This window comes from Rosa chinensis, chromosome 2, assembly GCF_002994745.2.
Source record: "Rosa chinensis cultivar Old Blush chromosome 2, RchiOBHm-V2, whole genome shotgun sequence".
Lineage (NCBI taxonomy): Eukaryota > Viridiplantae > Streptophyta > Magnoliopsida > Rosales > Rosaceae > Rosa > Rosa chinensis.
Genome location: NC_037089.1, coordinates 47352734 through 47380182, shown reverse-complemented (window position 1 = coordinate 47380182; position 27449 = coordinate 47352734). Strand labels below are relative to the sequence as shown.

At 38.5% G+C, this 27449-nt stretch overlaps 1 protein-coding gene and 2 pseudogenes across 1 annotated transcript; all 3 read left to right on the top strand.

The window, feature by feature from the left end:
- Positions 1-6218: 6218 nt before the first annotated feature.
- Positions 6219-8839, top strand: LOC112184396 (annotated as a pseudogene).
- A 13339-nt stretch (positions 8840-22178) lies between these two features.
- On the top strand, positions 22179-22541 carry LOC112184395. Its single transcript, XM_024322652.1, has one exon. It carries the CDS (start codon positions 22179-22181, stop codon positions 22539-22541), a length of 363 nt encoding a protein of 120 aa, XP_024178420.1.
- A 1951-nt stretch (positions 22542-24492) lies between these two features.
- Positions 24493-25297, top strand: LOC112184394 (annotated as a pseudogene).
- The last annotated feature ends 2152 nt before the right edge of the window (positions 25298-27449 follow it).

Here is a 27449-nt window from a genome sequence, read left to right as displayed (position 1 = left end):
AGGACCCTATAGAGTTTTAAAGATATAAAGAGCCAATGGTTTTCATGTGGAAACACATTGTGAGAATGGATAAGAGTTCATTTGCATCACCTCTAATGACTACAGACATAAAAGAGTATTAGAGAAATGTATGTGTCGATCTAGTGGGTTGTATGCAACCACTATTATTGAATCCAACCATGTCACGAGAGATGACTTATAGGATTCTGACACATATAGGCTTTGGCATGACCATTTGGGATACCCAGGTCGTGATATGATGATCCGTATATTAAAGACTTCACACAGAAATCCATTTTTCAAAATGAAAAGAAGTCAGAACCAAAATTCGATCCAAGGTAGGGCTGGCGCCGCCTACCCCCTGCGGCCCAAAAGTGGTATTGATGCCACCAATACCTCCTTGGTTCCTTTTTCTACTTCTAAAATCAATTGTGACTTCGTGGCTCAACCAAATACTTCCCTAGTTGCTTCGAAAGCCCATCTTTCGTTTTGCGAAGCCTACTCGTTAGCAAAATTAGGAACGAGACCATCCTATGCAAAGGCCACTAAAGAAAATATTCCATTCTTACAAAGAATCCAAGGTGATATTTGTAGACCTATTCAACCAACTTGCGGACCATTTAGATATTTTATGGTGTTGGTTGATGCATCGACACGATGGTCATATGTCATGCTATTGTCCACAAGAAATGCTGCATTTGCTAAACTCCTAGCACAAATCATTAAATTAAGGGCTCACCACCCTGATCATCCCATTAAGTCAATTCGTCTTGACAATGCTGGAGAGTTTACATCAAAAACATTTGATGACTATTGCATGTCCATTGGGATTGAAGTTGAACACCCTTTTCCTCATGTTCACACCCAAAATGGTCTCACAGAATCTGTCATTAAAAGACTTCAAATGGTTGCTAGAGCATTGGTTATACGCACCAATCTCCCTGTTTCTGCTTAGGGCTATGCAATATTGCATGCAGCTGTGCTCATGATAGGAGCATAATAATGCAATAATAATGTTGTTAATTCCTATATTTACTTTGTTAGTTTATCTTATTTTCTGGTTAATTTAGTTATTTTTATGTTTATTAGGTTTTCCAAAGCAAGGAAAGAAATAAGAGCAAAAGGAAGGAGATATGTGCAAATAATTGAGACTTGTGGACTCTTGATGAATCAAGGAAGCTTAAGGCAACATGAAGAAAAAGATATTCAGCAATTAATTCTGTTGGCTACTCCTATTGGATAGAATGATGTCAATTAATCCAAAATCAATCAGAACATAACTAAGGGGATTACCGTTAAAGCCAAGGAGAGAGAGTCCCAAAAGGAAAAAAAGGAAAGAGTTACAAACTGAATAAAATCTCTCCTTGGACGTTGAAGAACGAGATCATCTCACATACGAAGAAGCATAGACGCACCAGAGCTGGAGGAGAACCAAGACTGCAGAATCACACCATAAACGATCGATCGCTGCACACCAGAGATCGATCGCCGATCCGTATTTTCCAATTTTCTGATTTTTGTTGTCTTCTTTCTCCATGAACTCTTTTGTGTTTTTGATTCCCATCATGTGTAACTAAATTTCCAGTAGTTAGGGGGTAGTTGAAGCCCTTGGACATGATCCATAACATGCTTTGACATTCAATTTGTTTTCCAATTAATAAAGTTGAGGTTTTGTTTACCAATTTCTCATTGATGAATTCTATGTTTGTGTGCTTTGGAGGCCTACTTATTATACATGATACTGTTCTAATACTTTGATTATTTGATGCTTGGATCCATAGTTGGATTCCTCAAATTGTCTAGAGAAGTAATTGGTAGCTTTCTCTATCAAGTAAACAAAACCCTAGGTTTAGCAAGGCTCTAAGTCAATTGCGATGCCTAGTGATTGCTCAAACTCTTTTCAAACTTAATGATCTCTGCATGTTAAATCTAATAAACGTACCTTTAGGTTGCATTGCTTGGGAATAGTCTAGGTGTAGAGCACTTCCTGCCTAGCGTACAAAGTAAGAAAGAGTAATAGGTTGTGTTCAAGCATACTGAGCCAATCTGAACGTCTTCAACTAAGTTAATTGGAAGTAAATTGGACAAAGTGTGTTGTGTGTGATTGTTAGAGGTGGATACTTCCTTCCTAGCTAGTTTCATCATCTTGATATCAACCAATCTCAAATCTGTTTCAGTTTCGTTTTTCTTTCTGTTCTCTATTTTTCTGTATTTTATTTCCAAAGTAAAAAAATTCCAAAAATTCCCAAATTTTTTGTTCTAGACTCATTGTGTGTCTAGTACAACTCTGTAAATTTTCATATTTTTCTGGGTTGTTTTGATTAGGATTTTAGTTTGTTTTTTGACTGCTATTCAGTAGGAACTGTAGTCACGTTTTGTGACTTTTGTTGAAGCTTTTAGTTTAACTTAATCCTCTGCAAGAGACCCTTATTTCCCTATATTACAATTGACATATTTGCAGGAGAATAACGAAAATCAATAGCTTTAAATTTAGCTATCAGCTCATTTGTCTTAGGCTTACTGCCACTCAACCCCTTTATACTTCCCAGATGGTTACTAGATATGAGCCTGATGTCTCAAACTTACGCATATTTGGGTGTACATTTTACGTGCCAATTGCGCCGCCACAGTGCACCAAAATGGGTCGTCAAAGATGAGTAGGCATTTATGTTGGATATGACTCTCCAACCATTATCTGCTACTTAGAACTCTTGACAAGCGATCTATTTACCTCTAGATTTGCGGATTGTCACTTTGATGAGACAGTCTTCCCATCGTTAGGGGGAGAAATGAACAATAATGTTCAACAGGAACGACAGGAATTGTCATGGTCTGTCCCCACTTTTTCTCATCTTGATCCCCGAACCGCACAGTTTGAAATTGAAGTGCGGAGAATTCTCGATCTTCAGAACGTAGCAGACTCTATGCCTGATGAGTTTTCTGATATTGCTAAAGTGACAAGATCACATATACCTGCTGCAAACGTGCCTGCAAGGATTGATGTCCCTAAAAATCATGGACATGGCGCCTCCACCACTAATAGTGATGGCAATGTGGCTCAGGCCGGGCTCCCAGCAAGGAAACGTGGGTGGCCCAAAGGTTTGATGGATTCTAGCCCGAGAAAGAAAGCGAGTTTGGCACAGAAAGATCCATTAATCATCGACATAAATAACCCGTCTCATAAAGATATTCCGGATTATAGTTATGTCCAAGAGACATCATTGGCGGACCTTCCAATGTTAGAACCAATTCCAGGGAATAGGCAGATCTCCATGAATTACACTAGTGTACATGAGACGTTGAATCGAGATTCTATTATCCTTGATGATGTGTTTGCATATTCTATTGCTCGAGGAATTATAGAACACGATGATATCGAACCTCGCTCCGTTGAGGAATGTCAACGAAGAGTAGACTGGCCTAAATGGAAAGATGCAATCCAGGTTGAATTGGATTCACTAACAAAGAGACTGGTATTTGGGCCTATAACGTTGACACCCCCAAGTATAAAGCTTGTTGGCCATAAATGGGTTTTTGTTAGAAAGCGTAATGAGAAAAATGAGGTTGTTAGATACATAGCCTGCCTTATGGCGCAAGGTTTCTCACAACGCCCTGGAATCGACTACGAGGAGACATATATATTCTCCCGTAACGAACATTATAACATTCCACTACCTTGTTAATTTGGTAGTTTCCGAAAAACTTGACATGCAGCTTATAGATGTGGTTACAGCATATCTGTATGGGGATCTAGATTTAGAGATATATATGATGGTTCCAGATGGACTTCAATTACCCAAGTCCAGTGGCTCTAAACCACGGAGTGCATTTTCAATAAGATTGAGACACTCACTATATGGATTGAAACAATATGGATGGATGTGGTATAACCATCTAAGTGGCATATTTCAACAATGAAATATGCCCATGCGTGTTTATAAAGAGGACAAATTTCGGATTTTCAATTGTAGCAGTTTATGTCGATGATATGAACCTAATTGGAACTCTAGATGAGTTAAAGGAAACTGCTAAGTACTTGAAATCCGAATTTGAGATGAAAGAACTTGGGAAAACACGGTTTTGTCTCGGACTAGAACTCGAGCACTGTAGTGATGGGATTATGATCCATCAGTCAGCATATACTCAAAAATTATTAAGACGATTTAATGAAGATAAAGCAAAGCCTGTGAGTACTCCCATGATCGGTCGTAGTCTTGAGCCTGAAAAAGATCCGTTTCGTCCAAGGGATGAGGACGAAGACTTATTAGAGGCTAAAGTGACCTATCTAAGTGCAATAGGCGCATTATTGTACTTAGCTCAATGCACAAGACCAGACATCTCATTCACAATGAGCTTGTTAGCTCGACACAGTTCTGCGCCAACACGCCGCCATTGAATTGGCATAAAGACAATCTTTCGATACTTGAGAGGTACGATTGATATGAGCTTGTTCTATCCCTACAGAGAGAAAAGAAATAACGGAAGTGTGGGATCGGACTCCACAAGGAAAAACGCCACCTTCCGTGCTCCTCCTCCTTCCATTAAAATGACAACAATGTCTTGATGGGTTTTGTTGATGCAGGGTATCTCTCTGACCCTCACAAAGGCTGCTCCCAAATGGGTTATGTCTTTACCATGGGAAGCACTGCGATATCTTGGAGGTCTATAAAGCAGACCCTTGTTGCTACTTCCTCGAATCATGCAGAGATTATCGCTTTACATGAAGCTGTGCAAGAATGCATATGGCTAAGGTCTGTAGTTAGACACATTCGAGGAACTTGTGGTTTAAAGTCTACCACAGATGAACCTACATGCATTTATGAAGATAATGCAGCTTTTATTGAGCAAATGAAGTTAGGTTTCATCAAGGGCGATAACACCAAGCATATATCGCCTCAGTTCTTTTACAATCAGCAACAACAAACACTTCTAAATATTGAAGTGAATCAAATCCGTTCAGAGGATAATGTAGTGGGCTTGTTTACCAAGTCGTTACCTAAATCCACCTTCGAGAAACATGTGAAGAGCATTGGATTAAGAAAGTTATCCGAACTCCCATAATTGTAGAAATCAGGGGGAAACCTTGACATCAGGGGGAGGTATGATGTCTACATGTTCGATCTCGAAGAGTGAAGGACGTGTTGTGCTCTTTTTGCCATTCGACCAGGGTTATTTTTGTCCCACAAGGTTTTTGTTATCTGGCAAGATTTTTAGTGAGGCAACGATCAAAACGTCATCACCGAGTTTGAGTGGCACAAGGGGGAATGTGGAAGGATGTCGACTACTCCACATTCACATGCATTGTGCTCTTGTTCTCCTTCGACCAAGGTTGTTTTTTCCTACAGAGTTTTTATTACTTGACAAGGTTTTTGACGAGGCAATTTAGAAGCGCATAGCAGAGGCAACACTATTGACATGGAATATCCAAGGGGGAGTGTTGTAAATGATAATGACTATTCATGCAATAGGTATTGCTTAATGTATGTGATTGACAGACTCGTAATGTATGCGATTGATTAGTATAGCTATTATGTATTGCCTTTTGTATACATGATGTAATTAACCCTATATAAACCTCATGGTGAGATAAATACAGCACAATTATCCAATTCTTTACAACAATGTTAATGTTGCAGCAGTGATGAGAGAAGTTACTTTCAATAGTTTTGGGTTAGAAACTTGCTTACTTTTGTTGACGAAGTTACAATGTTATATGCTCGGTGCATTGCATTTTAGTTCATTATCTTCATTTCGTACTTCTATGTAGTTTCATTCCTGTACTCAAGAGGTTCGCAACAAAACTGTTTCAGTGATTTTTGGGGCTTTGGAGGCTTTAGGCTCGGTGTAACCCAAAACTATAATGGAGACTGATTAAAACAATCAAATTTTCTCAATATGGGGGTGTGAGATCAGATAATGAGACTCTAAAACCTTGATCAACAATAGTCATAAGCTTTGGGCAAGGTAAAGAAAGCTAGCTAGCTAGAGGTTCTTAATGTGTATTCAGTTTTAAAAAGGGGAGTGAAATTTGCACTCCCAAAATTGTAAACCACACTCCCTCTTAATTTTTTAATATTTTCCTCATCTTTATGGCATGTAATTTTCCAATACTAACCTTTCAAGTTTTTTCTACTTGATCAACTAATCATATGACGAACCAAATGAGTGAAGAAAGCAAATACTCAAACATTCTAATCCCAGCCCATAATCAATTAACCATGTCGCTCATTCCCAATTTTCGACAAATTTTCAACAACATTATCTTCAACCTCGATCTCTTGGACCCATTCAGAGATTTCCAATTCCCTTCCTCATCACTCTCCACATTCTGAAAATTCAGCTTTCATCAACACCAGGATCGATTGGAAGGAGACCCTAGAAGCCCATGTGTTCAAGGCTGACATTTTAGGGCCGAAGAAAGAAGAGGTCAAGGCTAAGATATATTGAAGATGACAGGGAGCTGCAGATCAGCAGAGAGACGAAGATAGAGAAGGAGGACAAGAACAACAAGTGGCACCAGATCGATAGGAGTATCAGTAAGTTCTCGAGGAAGTTCAGGCTTCTTGAGAATGCGAAAGTTAATGAGATTAAGGCAGTGATAGGAGCATTTTAATGCGGTATTTTAATAGTTAATTCCTCACATTTTGCTTAGTTAATTCCTTAACTGAATCGATTTTTAATTCAATTTCTATTTTTAGGTACATTGGAGTAAATGAAGGTGAAATGAGCGTTAGGTCCATAATTACCTGGAAATGATGGAGAAAAATGGAAATGTACTAAAAGATCAATTTTACACATATTCCTACTCCGGCTAGGAGAAACCAAGCCAAGCAAAGAAGAAGGAGTGGCCGCCTGACCAAATGAACTTCAAATGAGCTGAAACCTTCCAGATCCATTCTAAACACCCAAAGGATCATTTCTTATGAAGAGTTCCAGAGAAAAATATGAGTGGAAGGCCTTCAAACAATCAGCCCAATTTTCTACAGAAGCAAAACCGGAAAACTGGACCTGTAAGAGGTCCAGCAGCATTTCCGGCCCAACTACATGGATTGAAGCTCTGAAAATTTGTCAGGATGATCTATACTCATAGTGGAACATTTCATATGAAGAAGTCGAAGGCATATAATGAAGTCTTGTTGGAGAAATAATTGAAGGAATAAAGGGGAAGAAACTGACCTGAAAACAGCTCAACACCACATATTCATGTTTCCCACCCACATGAAGAAAGCTAGATGCTTTTCTCTTTTCCTTGGATATATTTTTTCTACAATCTCTTTAATAGATCATCATCACTTCCATGTTGCTGCACCTTCATGCTTTGCTTTCATTTCATCATTTCTCTTTCTTTTCCATATTTTACAAATCACTTTCATACTCCACTTTCATTATTTTTCTTCCACTCATCATTTCACTCTTCTTTTTCTTCCCTATATAAACACCTTCTCCTCTCATTCTAAAACCAATTCCTTCATCCATTCCATCTTCTTTGTCTCTCCATTTCCTTTCCATTTTCCCTCTAAATTCCTTCATCCATTCCATCTTCTTTGTCTCTCCATTTCCTTTCCATTTTTCTATACAAATTCCTTCATCCATCTCATCTTCTTTGTCTCTCCATTTCCTTTCCATTTTTCTCTCCATTCTCTAGTTTTAAGTTTCTGCATTTTTAAGCAAAGAGAAGAAGAGAAGAATAAGCCATGAAGCCTCCTAGCCGTCATCATCCACCTTGTGCCGTGATAGTGAAGTCTTGCTTTAAAGATTCAAGATCAATGTCTCAAGCTCTTCATCATCCACTCCCTTCATGGTATAATTCTATCTTTTTCCTTGTAATTTCTTTTGGTTTTCTTTGTTTAGATTTGTAGAACTATGAATTCTAGTTAACAAATAATGTTAAGGGCAAAGTTTAAAGCCCGTTTATATGTTTTGAAATAAAGTTGTGATTTCTATATGTTGATTTTTATGTTGCTTATGTGGGTTTGTTTAATTAAATTTGCATGATAGAAAACTTTTGTATTTTAATCTTATGTGGTTGCAAACACTTAGGGTTTTGATATGAATGGTGCTAGGTTTAAGAACATGAAATCGACTTTTCGTTTTGTGTAAACTTGAATCAAAGTAGTAAAGGTTTTGTGCAAAGACCGAATTTAATTAAAGATGATTGCAATTAGGTGGACTTTTCCATACTAAGTTGTACACTTGAGTTGATAGCCTTTCTCTATGTCTAATGCGTTGAACATGTCATGATTGACTAGCTTTCTAGGGCTTGATTGCATGTTTGATAGGATTAATCTAGGTGCTTTCGCTTAGGTTAATTAGCATTGAAAAGTAAAATATGGGAAATCATTTGCTTTCGAATGTTTCACATGATCAACTCCTCTCTCATGACATTTAAAATCAACTATAGGAATTGTAATTGGATTTCTTGCATATGGATGTGGTTTTGATCTTTGTTCTCTCACTCCATTTGTATTTTTATGTTTTGCATTTTAATTATTTTGTTAACTTAGTTTTATTTTCGAAAAAAAACCAAAAACAAAATCCCCCCTTTTTTCGTAAATAATGTTTACACTTGTGAATATCTTTGTGAATATTATACTTTGTTTTAATTTTAATTGTTTAATTGTTTGACAATGACAGGTGTACCCTCAATCCCCGGAATAGAACGATCCCTATTTGCTTATACTACTAACGATATTTTCAGGGTTAAATTATGCGCTTCCCAAGAGCGCATCAGGCAGCTATGGAGCATGGGGTTCTCAATGTGACTGTTCCTAAGGCAAAGGTGAAGATGCCTGATGTCAAACCCATTGAAATCTGGGTTTTGTTCTTTACCTTTGCTTGAGCTGAACACGAAGGTTTTGATGAGATTGCATGTTGAGGAAATTCTTGGACTTGGTCATGGCTTTCTATGGATTTTACTCATTTTAGTATATCCCATAAAGGTATCCTCAGAAATGGAACAGAGAGATCTAGAGGTGATGATAAAGTGGATTTTGTTTTATCTGAATCACAAATTCTTAAGGGTTTTTGTTAGAAATTGGTGAATATAATTGTGAGATTCTCTATGATGCTTATGTTATGGTTTGTGTTATGTGGAAGTGGTGATATGAGGACTGTAGCAGAGAAGTTTTTTTTTTTTTTTTTGAAATGAGGGCTTGGTGCGGCTACCCTCCAGCCTTGATTAATGAAACTGCCGAATACAAGGGGGGGGGGGACATTGAGCCTAAATCCCTTATTACAATAAGCATCTAGAGCACGTCCTGAAATAATATCAGAAAACTCTACAAAATACATGTATTCTAACAAGCACCAATTAGCAAAGAGTGCACTATTGACTACTCCATTTGCTTTGACATAGTGGTGACATAACGGAAAGATAACTCGATATGTAACACGATTACAACGTAGCATGATTTCCATAAGCACAGCTTTCCTACTATGTTGCCGCAGGAGGATAGATCCGACGACACTTAGTTTCACCCTGCCACTAGGCGGTAGCGACCATTTGACTAAGCTAGGAACTCACCGCCTACCTAGAGCAGACGAGACACTTTGAGTGCACACACAGGCATATAGCCCGACTAGCCCTACACAACACATGCAGAGAATTATTTTGCGAGAAATGCACAACCAAACTAAATTATAACATAAAGAAATAACAACTAGAAATAAAATAAAAGTCCAGACTTGGCCCAATAGGATAGCCCAGGCCCAAGCACTATCAAAGAGATCAGAAACATGTAAAGCCCAACCCAATTCAAGAAAAGCCACCGCCGACTGTCCGCTGCCATTATCGCACCACTGCCAGCCGCGGGACGCCACCTCCAGTACTTCACAGCCCCGGTTGCCCAGTGATGGTTGCACCACCCCCCGCGCTCGCCTAAACCAACTACTCCACCGATGGCGCAACACGACCTGCTCTCTACCAACCCTGAAAACCACCAGATCCAGATCGGATCTGGGTTGAATCACAATACCCACCCACAGCACGGCAACCCACGAACAACCACCTCTGACCTTGTTCGACCAGGCAACCTCCGTCAGACCCAGCGACTACACCAGCCTCCACCCTCGCCAGCGAGAATCAGACCTATTACAAAAATTGAATCAGAAGACGGCTAAACACCGTCGTCTGATATGAAGGCAAACCGTCGTATATCGAGGCGCCGTCTGATGAAGGTCAATTGTAGGGAACCGTCGTGTGAAGGGCTCGACAGCATGTCGGCAGCATGCCAGCAGCCTGTCGACAGCATTAGTTGTTGCGTGACTATTCTTCAGACGACGGGCGACTTTAGAAACTGTTGTGTGATTGCAATTCAGAAGTCGCTTTATTTTATACCCGTTGTGTGACTTTCATTCAGACGACAGTTTTTCAAAGTATCCATTATCTATTTTACATTCAGACGACAGTTTTTATTTTTGGGTCATTGTGACTATTGTACACATATGACAAATTTTTTTGTGGTTATTGCTGTCCTAATAGAATGATTCAATGCATTGTATATGCTGGAACTGAAATAAAAAATGATCAAATTAAGAGTAGTTGATCAACATATAGAAGAAATTGTTATAATCCAAATCATGCATGCAACAAGTAGATTGTGCAAAGTAATCTTTCATCCACAGAAGGAGTACATCTAATACTACTCTCCTAGCAATTCACATCCAGAAATTTACTTAAGGAGTCTAGCTTGGCAAGCTTTGCCGCTCTCATGGCATCATTGGAGTCTAGCTTTGCAAGCTTCCAAGCACTAATATGAATATGCCTTTTAGGAGCTTTTTGATGTCTTTCTGTAGTTCTAGCTACATCTAGATCAATAGTCTAGCTTTGCAAACTTTGCTGCTCACCCGAGACTACCAACACCTACTATATACAAGACAAAGATAAATCATTTAGTTCAGCATTTTAGAGCCTTTGATTTACTAAAGCTTTTAAGGGAATCTCCCATTTTGAGATATCACAGAATTACCTAGTCTAGTACTCAGATAGCAAAAGTATCACAAGCCTCTCAAGATGCTAGACCAAATTACTGCACCTATATATATGCGTTGAACCATGAAATAAAGTGAATGGTCAATCATATCTATAGAACCTTGCAATTAGATTAATTATGAATGTAACAGCTTTGTGTGTATAAATGCATATAATGTGCAAAGTTTCTTGCATTGGAGTAAAAACAAAATTTATCAATTCCTAAACTAGTTCGATTTGCATAGGTTCCTGATTAAAGACATAATCTAAATTTCATAAAAACTATCACACCTAATTTTCAGAAACAGCTCTCAGGAACTCAGACCTCACATTGATTGCAGAAAGCTTTTCTCGGAACATCAGCATTGCTTTCAGACTATTAATATATCTTGCTTGCTTGCTTTCAGACTATTAATATATCTTGCTTGCTTGCTTTCAGGCTACCTGCAATCAGGTAGTCAATGGTTTACTATTATGGAGCATGATACAGAGACAAAAAGTGGAGATTCTCTACTCACCTATATTCTAGTCCTGTCCAGTTCCAGCTCCAGTTGCGCCAGTTTTAAATGTCTTGTTTCTAGTTGTTGGACATAAGCCTATGAAATACGTGAAGATGAACTGTAAGGGATTCATATTCACCTTTTTCCTCATACGACTTTTGCGAGCAGCTTCACAATTTTGCTCTAAGCGTCTCTGTACCTGTATATATAGATACTTGCACTTTCCAAATCATAAAATTGTATCTTTGATTGTCAGACTGACCATAGTGTAATAATGTACCCTTATGGACACGAACGTGGGAAGATGATCGCACCATAGATTTATTTGGTGGGGTTTCTCAATGCTGCATCACCTTTATTAATCCTGAAATACAAGAACCATTATATAATATGTCTATAATTCAATACCTCATTCAGTTAAAAGCAGAATTACATAGAGATTATACCAAGTTTACAACCTCGATCAGGGGAGGATTTAGGGATGACGTCGTGTTTTTATCACATAGAGATGCAAATGGACCACCAATTTGGTATCTCGAACTAGTGTCAGTAGCAACATACACTATGCCAAAAGTGGTATTAGACGACAGACAGAAACTGTTGTCTGATTTGGAGTGCCACCGTTGTAGAGGTGACCGCTGTCTGATGAAAAATCAGACAACGGTGGAACACAGTTGTCTGAGAAACATACAGACAACAGGTATGTGTTAAACCTATTGTGTAATACTCGGCAGATGGCTCGGCAGGTGGCTCGGCAGATGCCAGGCGCAGCTGCGCTGCAATTGCGGCGCTGCCTTCAGACAACAGTGCTAGTTTTGAAAATGTTGTATGTGGAGCTTCTCAGACAACAGACTTTTATTTTGTGTGTTGTCTGACTGATATTCAAACTTCAGTTCTTGAACTACAACTGTTGTCTGATTAACTCTGGGACAACAGAGTTTAATTGCTTCTGTTGTGTGAGTATAGATTAGAAGACAGTGATTTGTTAAAAACCGATGTATGATATGAATGATTGCAGTGTGATTTGTCCCTATTTTTGGTCATTCAGACAACGGGCAATTATCATTTTGTCTATTTTGTTGTCTGATTATTTTGAACATATCCCATTCCTGAATTAAATTGTGCATTTGATCCATTCACATACCAAATATAAACATTGCAAACCATCAAATAGAAACATTGCAAACCACTAATCATTGAACCCAACATTTTAAACAAGAGAAGCATTCTAGTGCATGCCCATCTACTTGGGACATCAAAAAGCTGATACATATATATCTATTGTTCCAAAACAGAAAGCATAGAATGAAATCAATCTCCTGTGCTTGCGTTAACTCTGAAGAAGAAAGCAAGTTCTCCTCTCCAAAAGGGAGTAGCATTTGTGCTGCAATGTGCGAACCAAAACAAAATACAAGCTTCTTTTCAAGGTATGATCTTGATTCAGCATTTCCATTCCCAGAACCTTCATTTCTCGCCTTCCCTGTACTGAAGCAAGATTCCGAAGCAACAGTCGAGACAGGAATTGCTAAAATATCTCTAGCAATTTCTTGCAAAGTGGGATACTTAATTCCATTTGATTTCCACCAACACAATATATCAAAAGTATCATAATCATTTATAGGTAAGAGAGACTCCTCTAAATAATGATCTAACTCAGACTTAACATGTGTATTGGTAGCAGAAGAAGAAACAAAGACATCTAATTGTTTTACCAAATCAAGTTTAAGTGCAGATGTCCTTGATGAAGAGGAAGAGATTGGAGCTTGAGATGCTTCACAACTATGATTAGATCTAGATTGATACTCCTTGACTACGTCATAAAGCATCTTTTTATATCTCTCAATTTCATCTGATGCAGTTGCTTTACTGTGGGGATAAAGTAAAGGGCACAAAAACTCTATCTGTTTCATCTTGTACCTTGGGTCCAAAATGCTTGCAATTCCCATCAAACCATGCATTGTGTCCCAATACTTCTCAAACTTCATACGCATTTTTGATGCCATTGCTTGCACCTCAACCTGTTCTGATTCCTGCCAATCATATATTGCCATTCTAATAGCACAGATATTTTTAAAATAAAGATTTGCTGTAGGATACTGAGTCCCAGAAAAAAGCTCTGTTGCATCATAAAACATTTCTAATTTGTCTATAATCTCTTTCGTCTTTGACCAATCATCTTCACTAGGGGAAAATTTGTATAAAGCATCACGATGTTTCAGACGAGGAAAAACATCTTTATATATCATTGCAGTGTTAAGCATAGTATACGTAGAGTTCCACCTAGTTTTGCAATCAAGTTCCAACTTTTTAGTGCTTGGAATTCTTAATTGCTTTGCTGCCTCAACAAATTTCTCCTCTCTATTTGGGGTAGCTGTCCAAAATGCAACACTATACCGAATTTTTTCAACACTATCTTTGATCACATCTAAGCCATCTCTCACAACTAAGTTTAATATATGAGCACAGCAACGCATGTGGAATAAATCTCCATCCAACAAAAGTGAACTAGAATCGATCTTACCCAATATTTTGTCAATCATGGCATCATTGGTGGTGCAATTATCTACAGTTAGAGTAGATAGCTTGCGGTCAAGATTCCACTCAAACAAGCAATTCACCAAAGCATCTGCAAGTACCTCCGCTGTGTGTGGACATGGTACATATATAAACCTAGCGAAAAATAAAATAAGTTCAAATTTAGTTAATAAAATGAGATAAAAAATCAAAAGCTCACGAAAGATTAATTATCAGTTTACCTTAAGAGTCGATTTTGCAAATTCCACGAATCATCAATGAAGTGGGAAGTGATTGTCATAAATCCTCTCTTTTGATTACTTGATGTCCACATATCCGTTGTAATGGCAATTCTGCTTCTATTCGAATCCAACAACTTCATTGTAATGAGTCATATAGTAACAAATGATCCGGACTCTCCGGGTGACATTTGCATACGAGGCATTATGGGGAGGGGCTGAGTCTTTGAACAAATTAAACAGAGGGTATAGAAGTTAGCAGCAATGTTCCATGAACACTTTCAGACAGACGATTGAATAGAAGGCTACTCCTTAGCATTAGCCTTATGATAGCCTGACCTGACAAAGGCAGCACCAGATTTCTCTGATGGCTGAATCTTTATCATTTTCCCAAATGGAAGTAAAATTGAATAGATTTACTAGCATCCTTCTCCTCGGAAGAAATAATTTAATGGGATCTAAATTCCACAATATACAAACTGTTTGGAAAGACTCAAATTATGCCTAGATTACAAGTCTGCAATTTCATGAACACCAAGAATCCATCTCTCACTCCAAGGATTAATCCACTCATCATTAAGCAAGAATCTGACACATAGTATGGTCATTGAAATTTCTACCTTCCAGAATCCTATTCCAACCCCATAAAGCTCGAGACCCTTTACTAGCAGATGGGAAATCAACATTAAGAATGAAAAGTATAAGCCTTTAAGGATTTGAACCCAAACAGCCTTAAGTTGCTGCAGAATTCTCATTTCAATAATTCACATCCTTGACAAAATTGTTAATCCTGAATGTTATTATCATCATATGAATTTACTACTCTGCAACAACAGCAATGGATCACCAGGCAATATTATTCTACTTCTACTGAAGAGCAATTTCGTCATATCAACCAAGATGATATGTATGTACCACCCAAAACTTTGAAACCTTTGATTGACATACGAAGGTCTAAACCTAAAGAACTTTTAAGTAGCATAAGAAACATAACATTGGAGCTAAAAGTTTACTAAACAACATAATTGAAAGAATTACTTACCCACAGACCACAACAGGAATCAAATCAGAACCAAATGTGCAACAATGGGGTCAAAGCACTCCTGGAAATGAACAGGACATAATAATTAGGCAAAATAGGTGACAGTATCACAATTATCTAGATCAGCTACCAGCATTAATTAAACAATACTCAAAAGAACTTGGTGGGCACAATTCCTGCAGATTATAACATCTGCTTATATGCAATTAATGTAATAGCCAAAAGAACTTGGTGGGCACATTAGCAGACTTAGCATCTAATTCTCCATTGTCGTATCACGTTCTTCTATCTACAACTATGCTCCATACGTGTCTATGTGTGTTGTGTCAACTATGCTCCCTATATGACAATGCAGCAAATAAACTAAACCAAAACACAAGACAACAAATCAATCAATGATTCTTGAAGTCAAGCCAATATGCACAGTAAACATTTGGTAAGTAAAAACTGGGATATGAAAAGAGAACCTTGAAGAAGGACTAGCAGCTTCTGCATCAGTGAGTTTATCCATGGCTAAATCAAACTTTCAAGAACAAAAGTATCTGTATAGTGGGTCAGTGAAAGTCTACGACTTTGAGCTCAATTGATCCCAATTACATGATAATCAGATAAAAGAAAGAGCTGGGTAGTTGATTGTTGGACTAAACCTGTAAATCGAGGAAACCCAAATCAAAAAGATTAAAATTTTGAGAGTGAAAGACAAAGAAAATCATAATCACCAAGAGTTTCCAGGAACTATGTTTATGTTCTAAACAAAGAAAGGTCCAAACTTACCGGGCTGAAAACTGAGCTTCAATCTCTTCAACAATTACTGGTTTCAATCTCTTCAACCTGTAGCACCACAAAACATTGAAACCCTCACATGCTTCAGCATCCACCACAACATTCAAAACAACAATAACACAAAACTCGAAAACAACAGATACAAAAAAAACAAATGCGCCTTACTCTTTCCAGCCAATGAATGGTTCATAAAGTTCAGATCTTTAGGTAGAAATGACATAATGTGAAGAAGATTTGCACAATCCACAAACAAAAAAGCATATAAAAAACACAAAAATCACCAGCAACCCAGAAACAATGAACTGAAATCCAAGCAGTACCTTCTTGTTTGAGAAAAGGGTAGTCATCAACAGTGAGACTGACGAACCAGTCCCAATTGGTTGAAAACCGGAGCATAATCGACGCGCCGTGGAGCACGGCCACCACCGCCTCCCTCTCCTCCGCTCTCCTCCCGCTCTCTTTGCCTTTTACCTCTTCGCCCTTCTCGTCTTCCTCACCCTCGCCTCCTCCTCCGCCTCCCTCACCTACGCCACACTCTCCCCTCTTCTTCCTCCTCCCCACCCTCTTCTTCCTCCTCCCCACCTTCGTCCCCCAACCCCCATATCCCACCCGACCAGTTTCTCTCCCGACCCAACAGAGCCACCGCGTCGTCTACCATGACAACAACTCCTCCGATCCGACCCTCCTTCCTTGGTCCTCTCCGGGTCTAAAGGCGACTTGGGTCAGATCCTACGCCTCCTCGATGCCACCTACCACCCCAGAAACCAATACCTCCTCCACCTCGATCTCTTTGCTTCCCAGACAGACCGTGACCAACTGGCCCTCAAGGTCCAATCCGTCCCAATCTTCAGAGCCGCCCAGAATGTCCATCTCATCAATAAAGCTGACGTTGTGTACCGAAAAGGGTCGTCTTCTATCTCGTTCACTTAAAAGAGAGCGGGAGAGGAAGGAGGAGAGGGCTAGGGTTTCGGGGAAGAGGCAGAGAGGGCTCGCGTGCTAGTTCTTTCAGGGATGAAGTGAGTGAGGTGAAAATGAGCTGCCAGAGCGTAGGGGGAAACTAACCAAGTGTGTGGAATTTCGTTTCCCCCGTGTCGAAATTTTTAACTTCGTTTTCTCCGCCTTTTTTTAACTTGTATAATCAATTCAGACAACACATAAATGAAATTTTGTTGTCTGATAGTTTACACTGAAACTTCATCCTAGGGATCCAACAAGCAAATCTCCCGCCTAGTGCAAATCACAAACTCATTTCTCCCGCCTAGGCACATTCACACAACAAAAATAGGTAATTCCGTTGTAGGAACTTACAATCATGTACCCGCATTTCACCCAAAAATTAACCATTTTGGCGTTAAAGACTCTCATTTTGGGAACATCTAATTTTCTTCCAAACTTGCACAACGCAAACCAAAAATGTGTTGTATGATATTTTGCTCATACAACATATACAGCTATACTGTTGTACAACGTGAGTCAAAATTTCGACCCAAATTTGAGGAAGGTGGGAGGGAAATTTCTTTTTATTCAGACAACAGACAAATTCTTATAAGTGTTGTACAATAATCATGCACCAACAGATTTCTGATTTCTGGTGTCCTTATACAACAAAATCTCACTAAATCTGTTGTATGAAGCATTTTCAATCAACACACAACGGAATTTTTTTTTTCGTTGTCTAAAAAGCGTAGTCTGATGCAATTTTTGGCATAGTGATATTTTGGAAATCTTGGTCTTCTGTGATTAAACACTGAAGAAAGCTGTAAGCAAAACTTATATTAGCAAAATCCAATACAAAGAGCAAGAACAAGATTGTTCTTGATTCTACCAGTATCAGAATCGTACTTGTGGATAATAGCATGGGCATTGGACCATAGGAACAAGATTGTGAAGGTACCAACCAGAATGTGGCAGATAAGTGTATGCAAGTGGTCTTGAAGCAACTCAAAAAGGACCCAAATGGCAGTAACTCCTCCAAGAAACACACCAGAAATTTTCTTGTTCCTCCAAAAGAACACATCAGCTGCTGCAACTTTCAATAAACCAAAGAGAAGTTATTATAAGCAAAATAAATGAAATGCACTAAAAGATGAACAAAAAAGATTGATCTTTTGGATTTCTCAACATCAACAACAACAAGTGGTTTTCGATTCAGAACAAGTGAGAAGCCAAAATGAAATTGAAATCTGATAAAAGAAGAGAGCGAAAGATTACCTCATCATGGTGAATCGGAACTGGAACTGGGCTGAAACCAAAAAAAAAAATTCAAGATTTCTATTACCTAGTAACATTAATATTACTGTGACCATAATGGTGAGACCCATGTTGATATGTCGTTGCCAACAGTCCTAACATGATATAATCCCAAAGAAACTAATACATAGTACAAATTGGAAGAGTAATGAAGGGCACTAACATGGAACATAAACAAACATATGAAAAAAGTATTAGACCAAATAAGAAAGCATTACCAGTATGGTCTATGTGCAAAATTAGTGACAATCTAATTTCAATGCTTCTTTAAATGGTCAAAGCATCCCAGGCTGCCTACCGTTGGTTAACTAATATTCTTATCGAAGATATGAAACTTTTTGTCCATATAATATGCCTGGTAAGAACTCATGATTACATTAATATGCACATGCCTAGTAAAGTGGTAAACTGCAGGTAATCTATACAGGAGGAGGCGATAAGTTGCCTCACTTTTCTTTCCCTGGTTTATCTTCCACTTACAACCCAGGCAGCTCCAGAGAAATCATTTTAGAAAACACAATTTATAGTCACTACAAACACAGAGCAGGCAGCCAAACTTTACGGATAGAAACTTGGTCCTACGGTAAATTACATGTGATGTTTGCACTGAATGACGGCATTCTTAAAATCAACTGAAACTTTTCAGGTCATCATCATTAAGTGACCCATGGAACTAGAATATGTTTCCAAAATATATCAAGTACACATCGCTTTACAAAATAATAGTAACCATATTAAATGATATGTGCACAAGTGTGTTTGTGTACATTTGTATAAATGAGAAACATTTGATTTGATTCCCATCTAGCTTTTTCACTACATGGCAAATTACTTCTTAAAAGGGCATCCTATAATGCCTAAATCAAAAGTTTGGGGTTTGACTACCTTTAAACTACATGGGAATACCAAATTAAGCATCAAAACCAAAAAACTCAACCAAGATGCCCAATAATACAACAGAATAATTCTCTGCCAAACTTCCACAAAGCAAGCATTCGTACCATCTAATGCAAAAGAACAAACAAATTGGCAGTACTAAATGATGCTACAAGATCAAATAGCTAAAGTTATTATGCATTAAACTGAGATAGGAACAGGATAAATATTCTACATAATTTCCAATACTAAATGTTGCTACAAAGATTAAGCTACAATCATCCAAAAGGGCTACAATCACATAAAAAGTGGTGTGAAAGAGAGTTAAACACAAACTTACAAACTAGCATATATATCTTCATTAAGACCAACCCCTCATCTGCTGCTATGAACAAGAAGCTCACTCATCCTCAAAGACACCACCATAAGAACTCCCCAAAACTTTGAAATTCTGCAATGAGAAGAAAGTTAGCAATTAGAGAGAAGAACACCATTGCCGAAAGATCTGAAGAACCCTAGAGGTTTACCCATTAGGTTTTCTACAGCCTCTGAACCAAGAAAACCCCAAACCAATCAGTTCGCACAACAAAAAACACAATTCAATTCCTTGAATTTTAGGTTTCAGAAAAGAAACAAGAAGATGACGATGAAGAACAGGCATCGGAAATTGCAAGACAGAGGGGGGTTGTTACCAGTGAGATTGTTAGATTTGATGTTGGTCTGAGCGCGATCAGAGTAGAGCCTGGAGTTGTTGGGGTCGACGGCGATGGCCTAGGTGTATAGGTCAACGGCGAGCTCAAAGTGATCGTCGATGAAGGCCTTCTCTAACCCATTAGGTTTTGGTTGGGGTTTGTCGAGAAGAGAGACAGAGAGAGCTTTGGTTGGGGTTTGTAGAAAAGGAGATGGGGTTTGACGAGAAAGGGTATGCTAAGGAGAGAGAGAGGTAGGGGTTTCTCAAGAAGAGAGAGTGTCCGGGTTGCCAGTGAGTGCCGAGTGTGAGGCAAGTTGATAGAGGATTTTGATTTTGGGTTTGGGTCTGTCGAGAGTGAGGCGAGTTGAGAGTGAGATGCTGTCGAGAGAGGGTTTTGGTTTTGGGTATGTTTTGTTATTTTTGTTAGTTTTTTCCTAAGTGGTAGGGTTTCAAGCCCAGTCCTATCAATTTGGACAAGGACTTACACAACAGATTTGTGTAAGAATGTGGTCTGAATGTAGCCATTTAAATTTAGGGTTTGTCTCCTATTAAATTGACTTCCCTCCTTAGGGAGTTGGAGAAAAATGCTGGTGGGAAATCTCCCTCATTTATGTCAAATATATTAATCAGACCACAGTTTTATTGTTTCTTGTCGTATGATTAAAACATACATGGGGGAAATTTTGAGGTTTGCGATGGGGTTTGGCACCACAGACTTGGTGGGAAACTTGCTGCTCAAATTTTTTAGGGTCACACAACGGTTCTGTCCTTAAACGTCTTCTGAACTAACTCATAATTCCACATCAGACGACATGTTTTATAAAAACGACATCCAAAAAAATAAAAATCAATCAGACGGCAGAAAACTATGATGCGTCGTCTGATTCAATTTTTGTAGTAGTGCCACCACCAGACAAATACTCCGATCTCTCCTACTATCTGCCATCGATCTTAAACGACACCTCTAAGATCTCGGGCACCACGCTCACAAATCAGCACAAATCAGCAACGCCCGTCCGACGACGGCGTCCATGGACGCGTCGTTGGATGGAGGCAAGGAAATTTTTAGAAAAACCCTAGAGCAACGAGAGATAGTTTTTATCACTGATTAATTTTTATTTTTATGAGATTTGGAAGCATTAGAGATTTAGAACAGTAGTAGACAAGTTCGAGAGAGAGAGTAGGGATGGCAATGGGGAGGGTAGGGTAAGGGGATTAAATTACCATCCTCATACCCGACTTCATTCTTCACCCCCATACCCTCCCCAATCTCCGTAATAAGATACTGGGGATTCCCCGTCCCCATCCCCATTGGGGATTAGGTCCCCATACCCGCCCCAATCCCCATTAACAATATTACCAATTTATTATATAAAAATTTATACAAACAATTATGGATTGTAAAATATGAAGTTAAAATTGAACATCAAAATAAAATAAATTTCTTATTTCAATCAAGGAAAATTAACATGTTGATAAAGATCTTTTATTAAAAGAATCTTTTTTTTTTTAACATATTTATTAACAGAATTTAAATATTGACAAAAATATGAAGTTTACATAAATATTTATTTCTAAATAATATTAAAAAAATATATATAATAAATAAACAAATATATATATATATGTATTTCATATAATTCTTATTGGGTGGGTATGAGGATGGGGATCAAAATACCATCCTCGCCCCGTACCCGATTGCAGAATTCGAATACTGGGGATCCTCATCCCTGTTACCCGATTTTCCCCGAATTTCTCTCCATTAGGGTCGAATACCCTATGGGTGCCCTACCCGATGGGGATTTTTGTCATCCCTAAGAGAGAGTGAGTCTTTGTAAGGGCAATGGAAAACATGTGTAAAAGAAATTATAAAAGTGTAAAATATAGAAAGTGGGAGTGTGGTTTACAATTTGGAGGGTGCAAATTTCACTCCCCTAATTTTAGTAAAGGTTCAATGGCATTAGACCAGAACTGTTCTTAACCCAATTCCCAACTCCCAATTCAAACTTGATTTAAACCTCATAAAGCCTCTGTCAATGACATTAGACCAGAACTGTTCTTAACCCAATTCAAACTTGATTTAAATCTCATAAAGCCTCTGTCAATGGCATGAGACTAGAACTGTTCTTAACCTAATTCCCAACTCCCAATTCAAACTTGATTTAAACCTCATAAAGCCTCCGTTACGTATCCCTCAGTGCCGATGTCTATAAATAGTTCTCCATGTCTTCCTCTAGTTCACAGACCAAGTAGTAAATCTGTAAAACCAATATTAGAAGGTTTGTTTGATACTAGCTAGCCAGCCCCAGAAGCCATGTCAAGGAACATTGAAGCATTGTTTTCAGTGCTACTAGTGGCACTATGCACTACTGTCTTGCTGACCAATGCGCAGTTTCTACCACCCAATGCTCCTTCGATTCCAGGCCTGTTTCCACCAGGAATGCCGCCGGATGCACTAAAGTGTTGGTCATCCCTAACCAACATTAGTGGATGTGCTTTGGAAGTCTTTCGCTCTATTTTCAGCTTGCAATTTGGAAACATTGGTCCCAACTGTTGCAAGGCCTTTCTTGGTTTGGAGGAAAGCTGTTGGCCTGGAATGTTTCCTTCGAATCCTTCCTTTCCTCCCTTGCTCAACAACAGCTGTTCTCACAGAGGAGGTTTTGTGCCACCGGCATGATGTAGGAGAAGGTGCTGATCAATTCATGATGAATAAAGAAAGAAGAAATCTGCCCAAAATAAGTTAAAAATATGAAAGTATTTAGTCGATGACAATTCCTGTTCGAGCAATAGTATCTCAGAGCTATAGGGGTTGCAGATTTCACTCCAGTTCTTACAGTTTTTTGAAGCTTCCTAGTTCCTTGTCAAATAAGGTTTACGTTAATTTCGTAATTTACATTTTCTTATTCTAGTTCTATGAGGAAACTTAGCGTTGTTATATCCAGGTTTGATATTATTATTACTAATAAAATTTTAGAGATTTTTCTCTATTTTCGCAATTGTAGCTTCTTCTATTTACAGCTCTAAAATGGATAGCCAGATAGGATCTGAAAGAACCTTCCTTCCGAGAGGTGAGTTATTTGAGGAGTCCAAGGGAAACCTTCCTCGATTACCAGAACGTTCCGCTACTCTGTACAGTTACCAACTAGACCTATGTTCAATAATTTTCTATTACTTTGTCTCTCTTCAACCTCATTTTTTGAACTATACTTGCTGCCAAGAATAATTCTGATTGACCAACTTAAATCTCAACATCATTCTTGCGACATTTTAGATCTCCCCGCTCCCGCACCTGCAATGTAAACGGAGAACCCACCCCCGCACCCGCAATGCTTATGAGGCAAGCCCGGCCGATACCCGCTCCGCAACCCATTTTCCCATCCCCAGTTTGAGTATTATCAACTTGTTCTATTTCCATGCATTTTTAATTTAGTTGATGACAGTTTTTTTTTTTATCTGAATTTGATGACATAGATAGGGTGGAATATGCGAATTTCAAAATTGATGGGGCATGAAATTAAGCACCATACTCGATTCAAAAAGTAGATTTGCAAGAGAAAATTTGAAGAGGTGAATGGAAAAAAACTAAGGACCATAATGTATATATATATAAGATTGAATCCTCAACCCTATAAATCCTATAATGGGATAAAATTTGAAACCTTAACTCTAAGGCATAATATTGATGCTCACTGTATGGATTGAAACCTTAACTCTATGAGGTTATTCCTATCCCTAATATACATAAGAATGCGTCTTGCTCTGGAGTAGCAAGTTTTACTGTATAGTGAGAGGGAATAAGGAACTGGTTAACTAAGAGTATTGCCAAAATCTATGCAAACAAGTGAGCACTAAACTGCAAGGAATCTATACCTCATATTTTCTCAAGTACAATAGGTGGACACTTCTATCATCTGCGTTCCAAGTCCGAAATAATCCAATGAATACAATATTCCATGATGCAATTCAAAAAGATGACAATATCCCAGCAAGATCTCATTAATGTCACAAACTAAAAAAAAAGGAATGCTATTACAGCATCAGAAGTTGATGCTTTTGTTTGTGTCAAGCACTAAAGTGTCTAAACGAGTGATTTCTCTATCAGACGTATCAAACAATCATGCAGAGGACAAATAAAATTCCAATATAGCCAGTGCAACGTCCAAGAAGCACTAAAACCTATTTTAAACTGGTAATACAGAGGGTAAAAAATTTTTTTTTTTTTAAATTCCTGGAACAATGCAAGACGTACTACTTTCCTTTTCTATGTCTAGACTCTAGACCTTTCCAAACTCATTTCTAGTAGAGAAAAATTCAGTCACCGTCCCCAAACTATACTGCCAAGGCCAATTTGATACCCGAACTCTCAAAAGTATCAATGTGATACCCAAAGACTTATTTTGATATCAACGTGATACTTCCGTCAAAAATCTCTAACGGCGCCATCTGTTTGCTGACGTGGCAAGCATCTGGGTCCCATGTGATATTTTTATCAAGGGTAAAATTGTCTTTCTCTACTAATTAATTAAAATAAAAAAATAAAATAAAAAATAAAAAAACAGATCGAGCTCTCTCTCTCTCTCTCTCTCTCTCTCTCTCTCTCTCTCTCTCTCTCTCTCTCTCTCTCTCCCTTTCCCAATCTGATCCTCTCTCCTTTCTATCACAATTGATTATTTTCTGGGAATGGATTTGTGGATTTGTGAGCTCTCTCTAAACCATGGCCACTTCCTCCTACCTGGAAACCCCCCAAACGTCAAGAAAGTCCAAGAACACGTACACGTAGAAGGGTTTTGGCGCGGTCCCTAACGCCCTGAAGGAGCTCAGAGAAGAAGGCCTGGATCTAACTCTGATCCCGGCGGCCTGCAATAACAACAACAACAACAACAACAATCCCCTGGATGAGACAAAGAGGGAAAAGTCTCAGGCGCTTCTGGCGTAGAATTTTGTGAAGTTGTTCATGTGTACCTGATCGGAATCGATTTCTCTTGATGAAGCTGCGAAATTACTGCTTGGAGTAGGGGATGCACAGAATGTATCAGTGATGAGGACGAAGGTGAGGAGGATCTATGACACTGCGAATGTGTTGTCGTCGGTGAATTTGATTGAGAAGACTCATACGGTGGATTCAGGGAAGTCGGCGTACAGGTGGTTGGGGCTGAATGGGAGAAGAGATGGTTTGAATTTGAATTCAGAGCCGAATTTGGAGCAGGCTAAGAAGAGGAGCTTTGGGACAAATCTGACGAATTCGAGTAGTAAGAGGAGCAAGGTTATGGAGAAGAGAGTTCAAGATTAGGGTGAGGTTGAGAACTGCAATTCGGATGGCTGTGGGGCGAATTCGAAGGAGAGTTCGAAGAGCTACCAGTTTGGTCTTTTCGCTCCAGTGGTGGTTCCAAGAGATAGGAAGGGTGTTGACATCAACAAGGTTTACTGGGAGAGTCTTGGGGCTTTTTATCGGCCTCAATATCAGAACCAAGAGTTGAAGGAGCTGTTTTCACATTATAGGGAAGCGTGGATGTTGTGGAACTCTCAAGTTGCTGAGAAGAATCCAATTCAGAGTTCTTGATGCTTCAAGGTACATTGCTTCGATTCGATTCAATTCTCAGGGACGACGCCGAGGCTTCTATTTTGGCAAGGAATCAGTGACAGAGAGTTTTGAGTTTCGGGTTTCCGATTTCCGATGTTGCTGGGAATAGTGAAGAGCTCTGCTTGTAAGTGTGTTTAAATGTTTCGGTTTCGTTTTAGGTGGTAGTTGAATAGCGATAGTGGATCCAGTAGGTGTGTTATTTTAATGATCAGTGAAGATGTACTGGGTTATGGCGGAGAAGAAGACATGGGCGTTTGCCGGGTGCCAAGAGCAGTTTTCTAGGTGCAGAAAGATTTGATTTTTTTAGCAGGAATTGGAGAGGATGATGGCAGCATTGGTGATGGTTTGGGGGGAGGAGAAGCAGAGGAAAGAGAGAGGAGAAGAAGAAGACTGAGGTTGAAGAAGAAGCATAAGCCATTTTTCTTTGTTTTTTTTTTTTGCGGAGGAGAAGGAGCGGAGCTTGCGGCGCTTTGGCTAGAACAAAATCCTAGAAGAACAAGACGAAAAAAAGAAGAAAAAGAAATGAAAAAAAAAATGAATTAACAAAAAAAAGGGTATATTGGTCATTTCACTTTTTGGGGGGGCCCACATGCTTACCACGTCAGCAAACAGACGGCCCGTTAGAGATTTTTGACAGAAGTATTACGTTGATATCAAAATACGTCTTTGGGTATCACATTGATACTTTTAAGAGTGCGGGTATCAAATTGGCCTTGGTAGCATATTTTGAGGACGTGGGCTAAAATTTTATCTTTCTAGTAAGAACAGAAGTACCATTGACTATATACAGTTCTGACATTTATCCACAATCACAATATAACTGAGTGCTGGAAATTAATATGCCACATTTATCCATCTTCAAGTTTCTTATAGGTTGGTCTGCATAAAACGTCCTAGTCTTACAAAAGCCATGTATATAATATTAAACAAAACCTAAACTGTATACATTTCTGACAAATAACTATTTTTTCCTTTCAAAACAATCCTGAAATCATCCTTTATGCCAGTTTTACATTCTCAGAAACAGAAGCAATAACAAAGGAAGACCCTAGAGACGCAACCTGGCAATCGCATTATAAACTGTGACAATTCATGGTGAAAAAAGAGAAAAAGAACCTTCTCTTGACCACACAAACATAATAAAAATATAATATGTCATTGAATTAATCAAATGCTCTGCTATGAAAAGCATGCCATGCCAGAGCCAAAAAAAAAAACTTAAAAAGGCGTTTCAGAACGAATTTTTCAGTGTCAACCAACCTACCATTCTTCATACCTTGAATTTGATCTATACAACCAAAAATGTAGGTTTCAGAAACATCATAACCCACAACTCATTAATTTCAGCACTCTGACACAATTACATAATTAGCATATCTCACATATGAGATATACACACACTAGGATAAAACATGAACCGAGTATCTTAACTTCAAATCATCCGAAGAAGGTGATGTAAAGACAACAAAAGAAGCTGACATGAGGCACAACCAATATTATCCGTGTTGGCTGGAGGCATTATTTAGAACCATATTTAACATAGAAATCAACAAAAGCATATGACAAACAGAGGATATTTGCTCATGGCACAAGGCTTATCACAAACGCCCTGAAATTGACTACGAGGAGACATATTCTCACGTAATAGATGTCGTTGCACTCCACTACCTTTTCAGTTTGGTAGTTTCCTAATAACTGAACATGCAGCTTATAAATGTGGTCATTACGTATCTTTATAGGGATATAGATATGAAAATATACATGATGTTGGAAATTTTATGATTTAAAATTAAAATATATTTTATTTCTTTCTTTATTTATTTTGGGGGTTATTTTTATTTTGTGTTTATTTCTCTATTTATGGTTTAACAGTTTTATGTTTTAAATATATGATTATTATTTGACCGTTATATGGTTAATGAGGCTATTGATGGTATGGTAAGTGTGCCCTATATAAGGGTACGTGGCTATGGTTGGAAGGTATATGGTGAGACATGAAACATG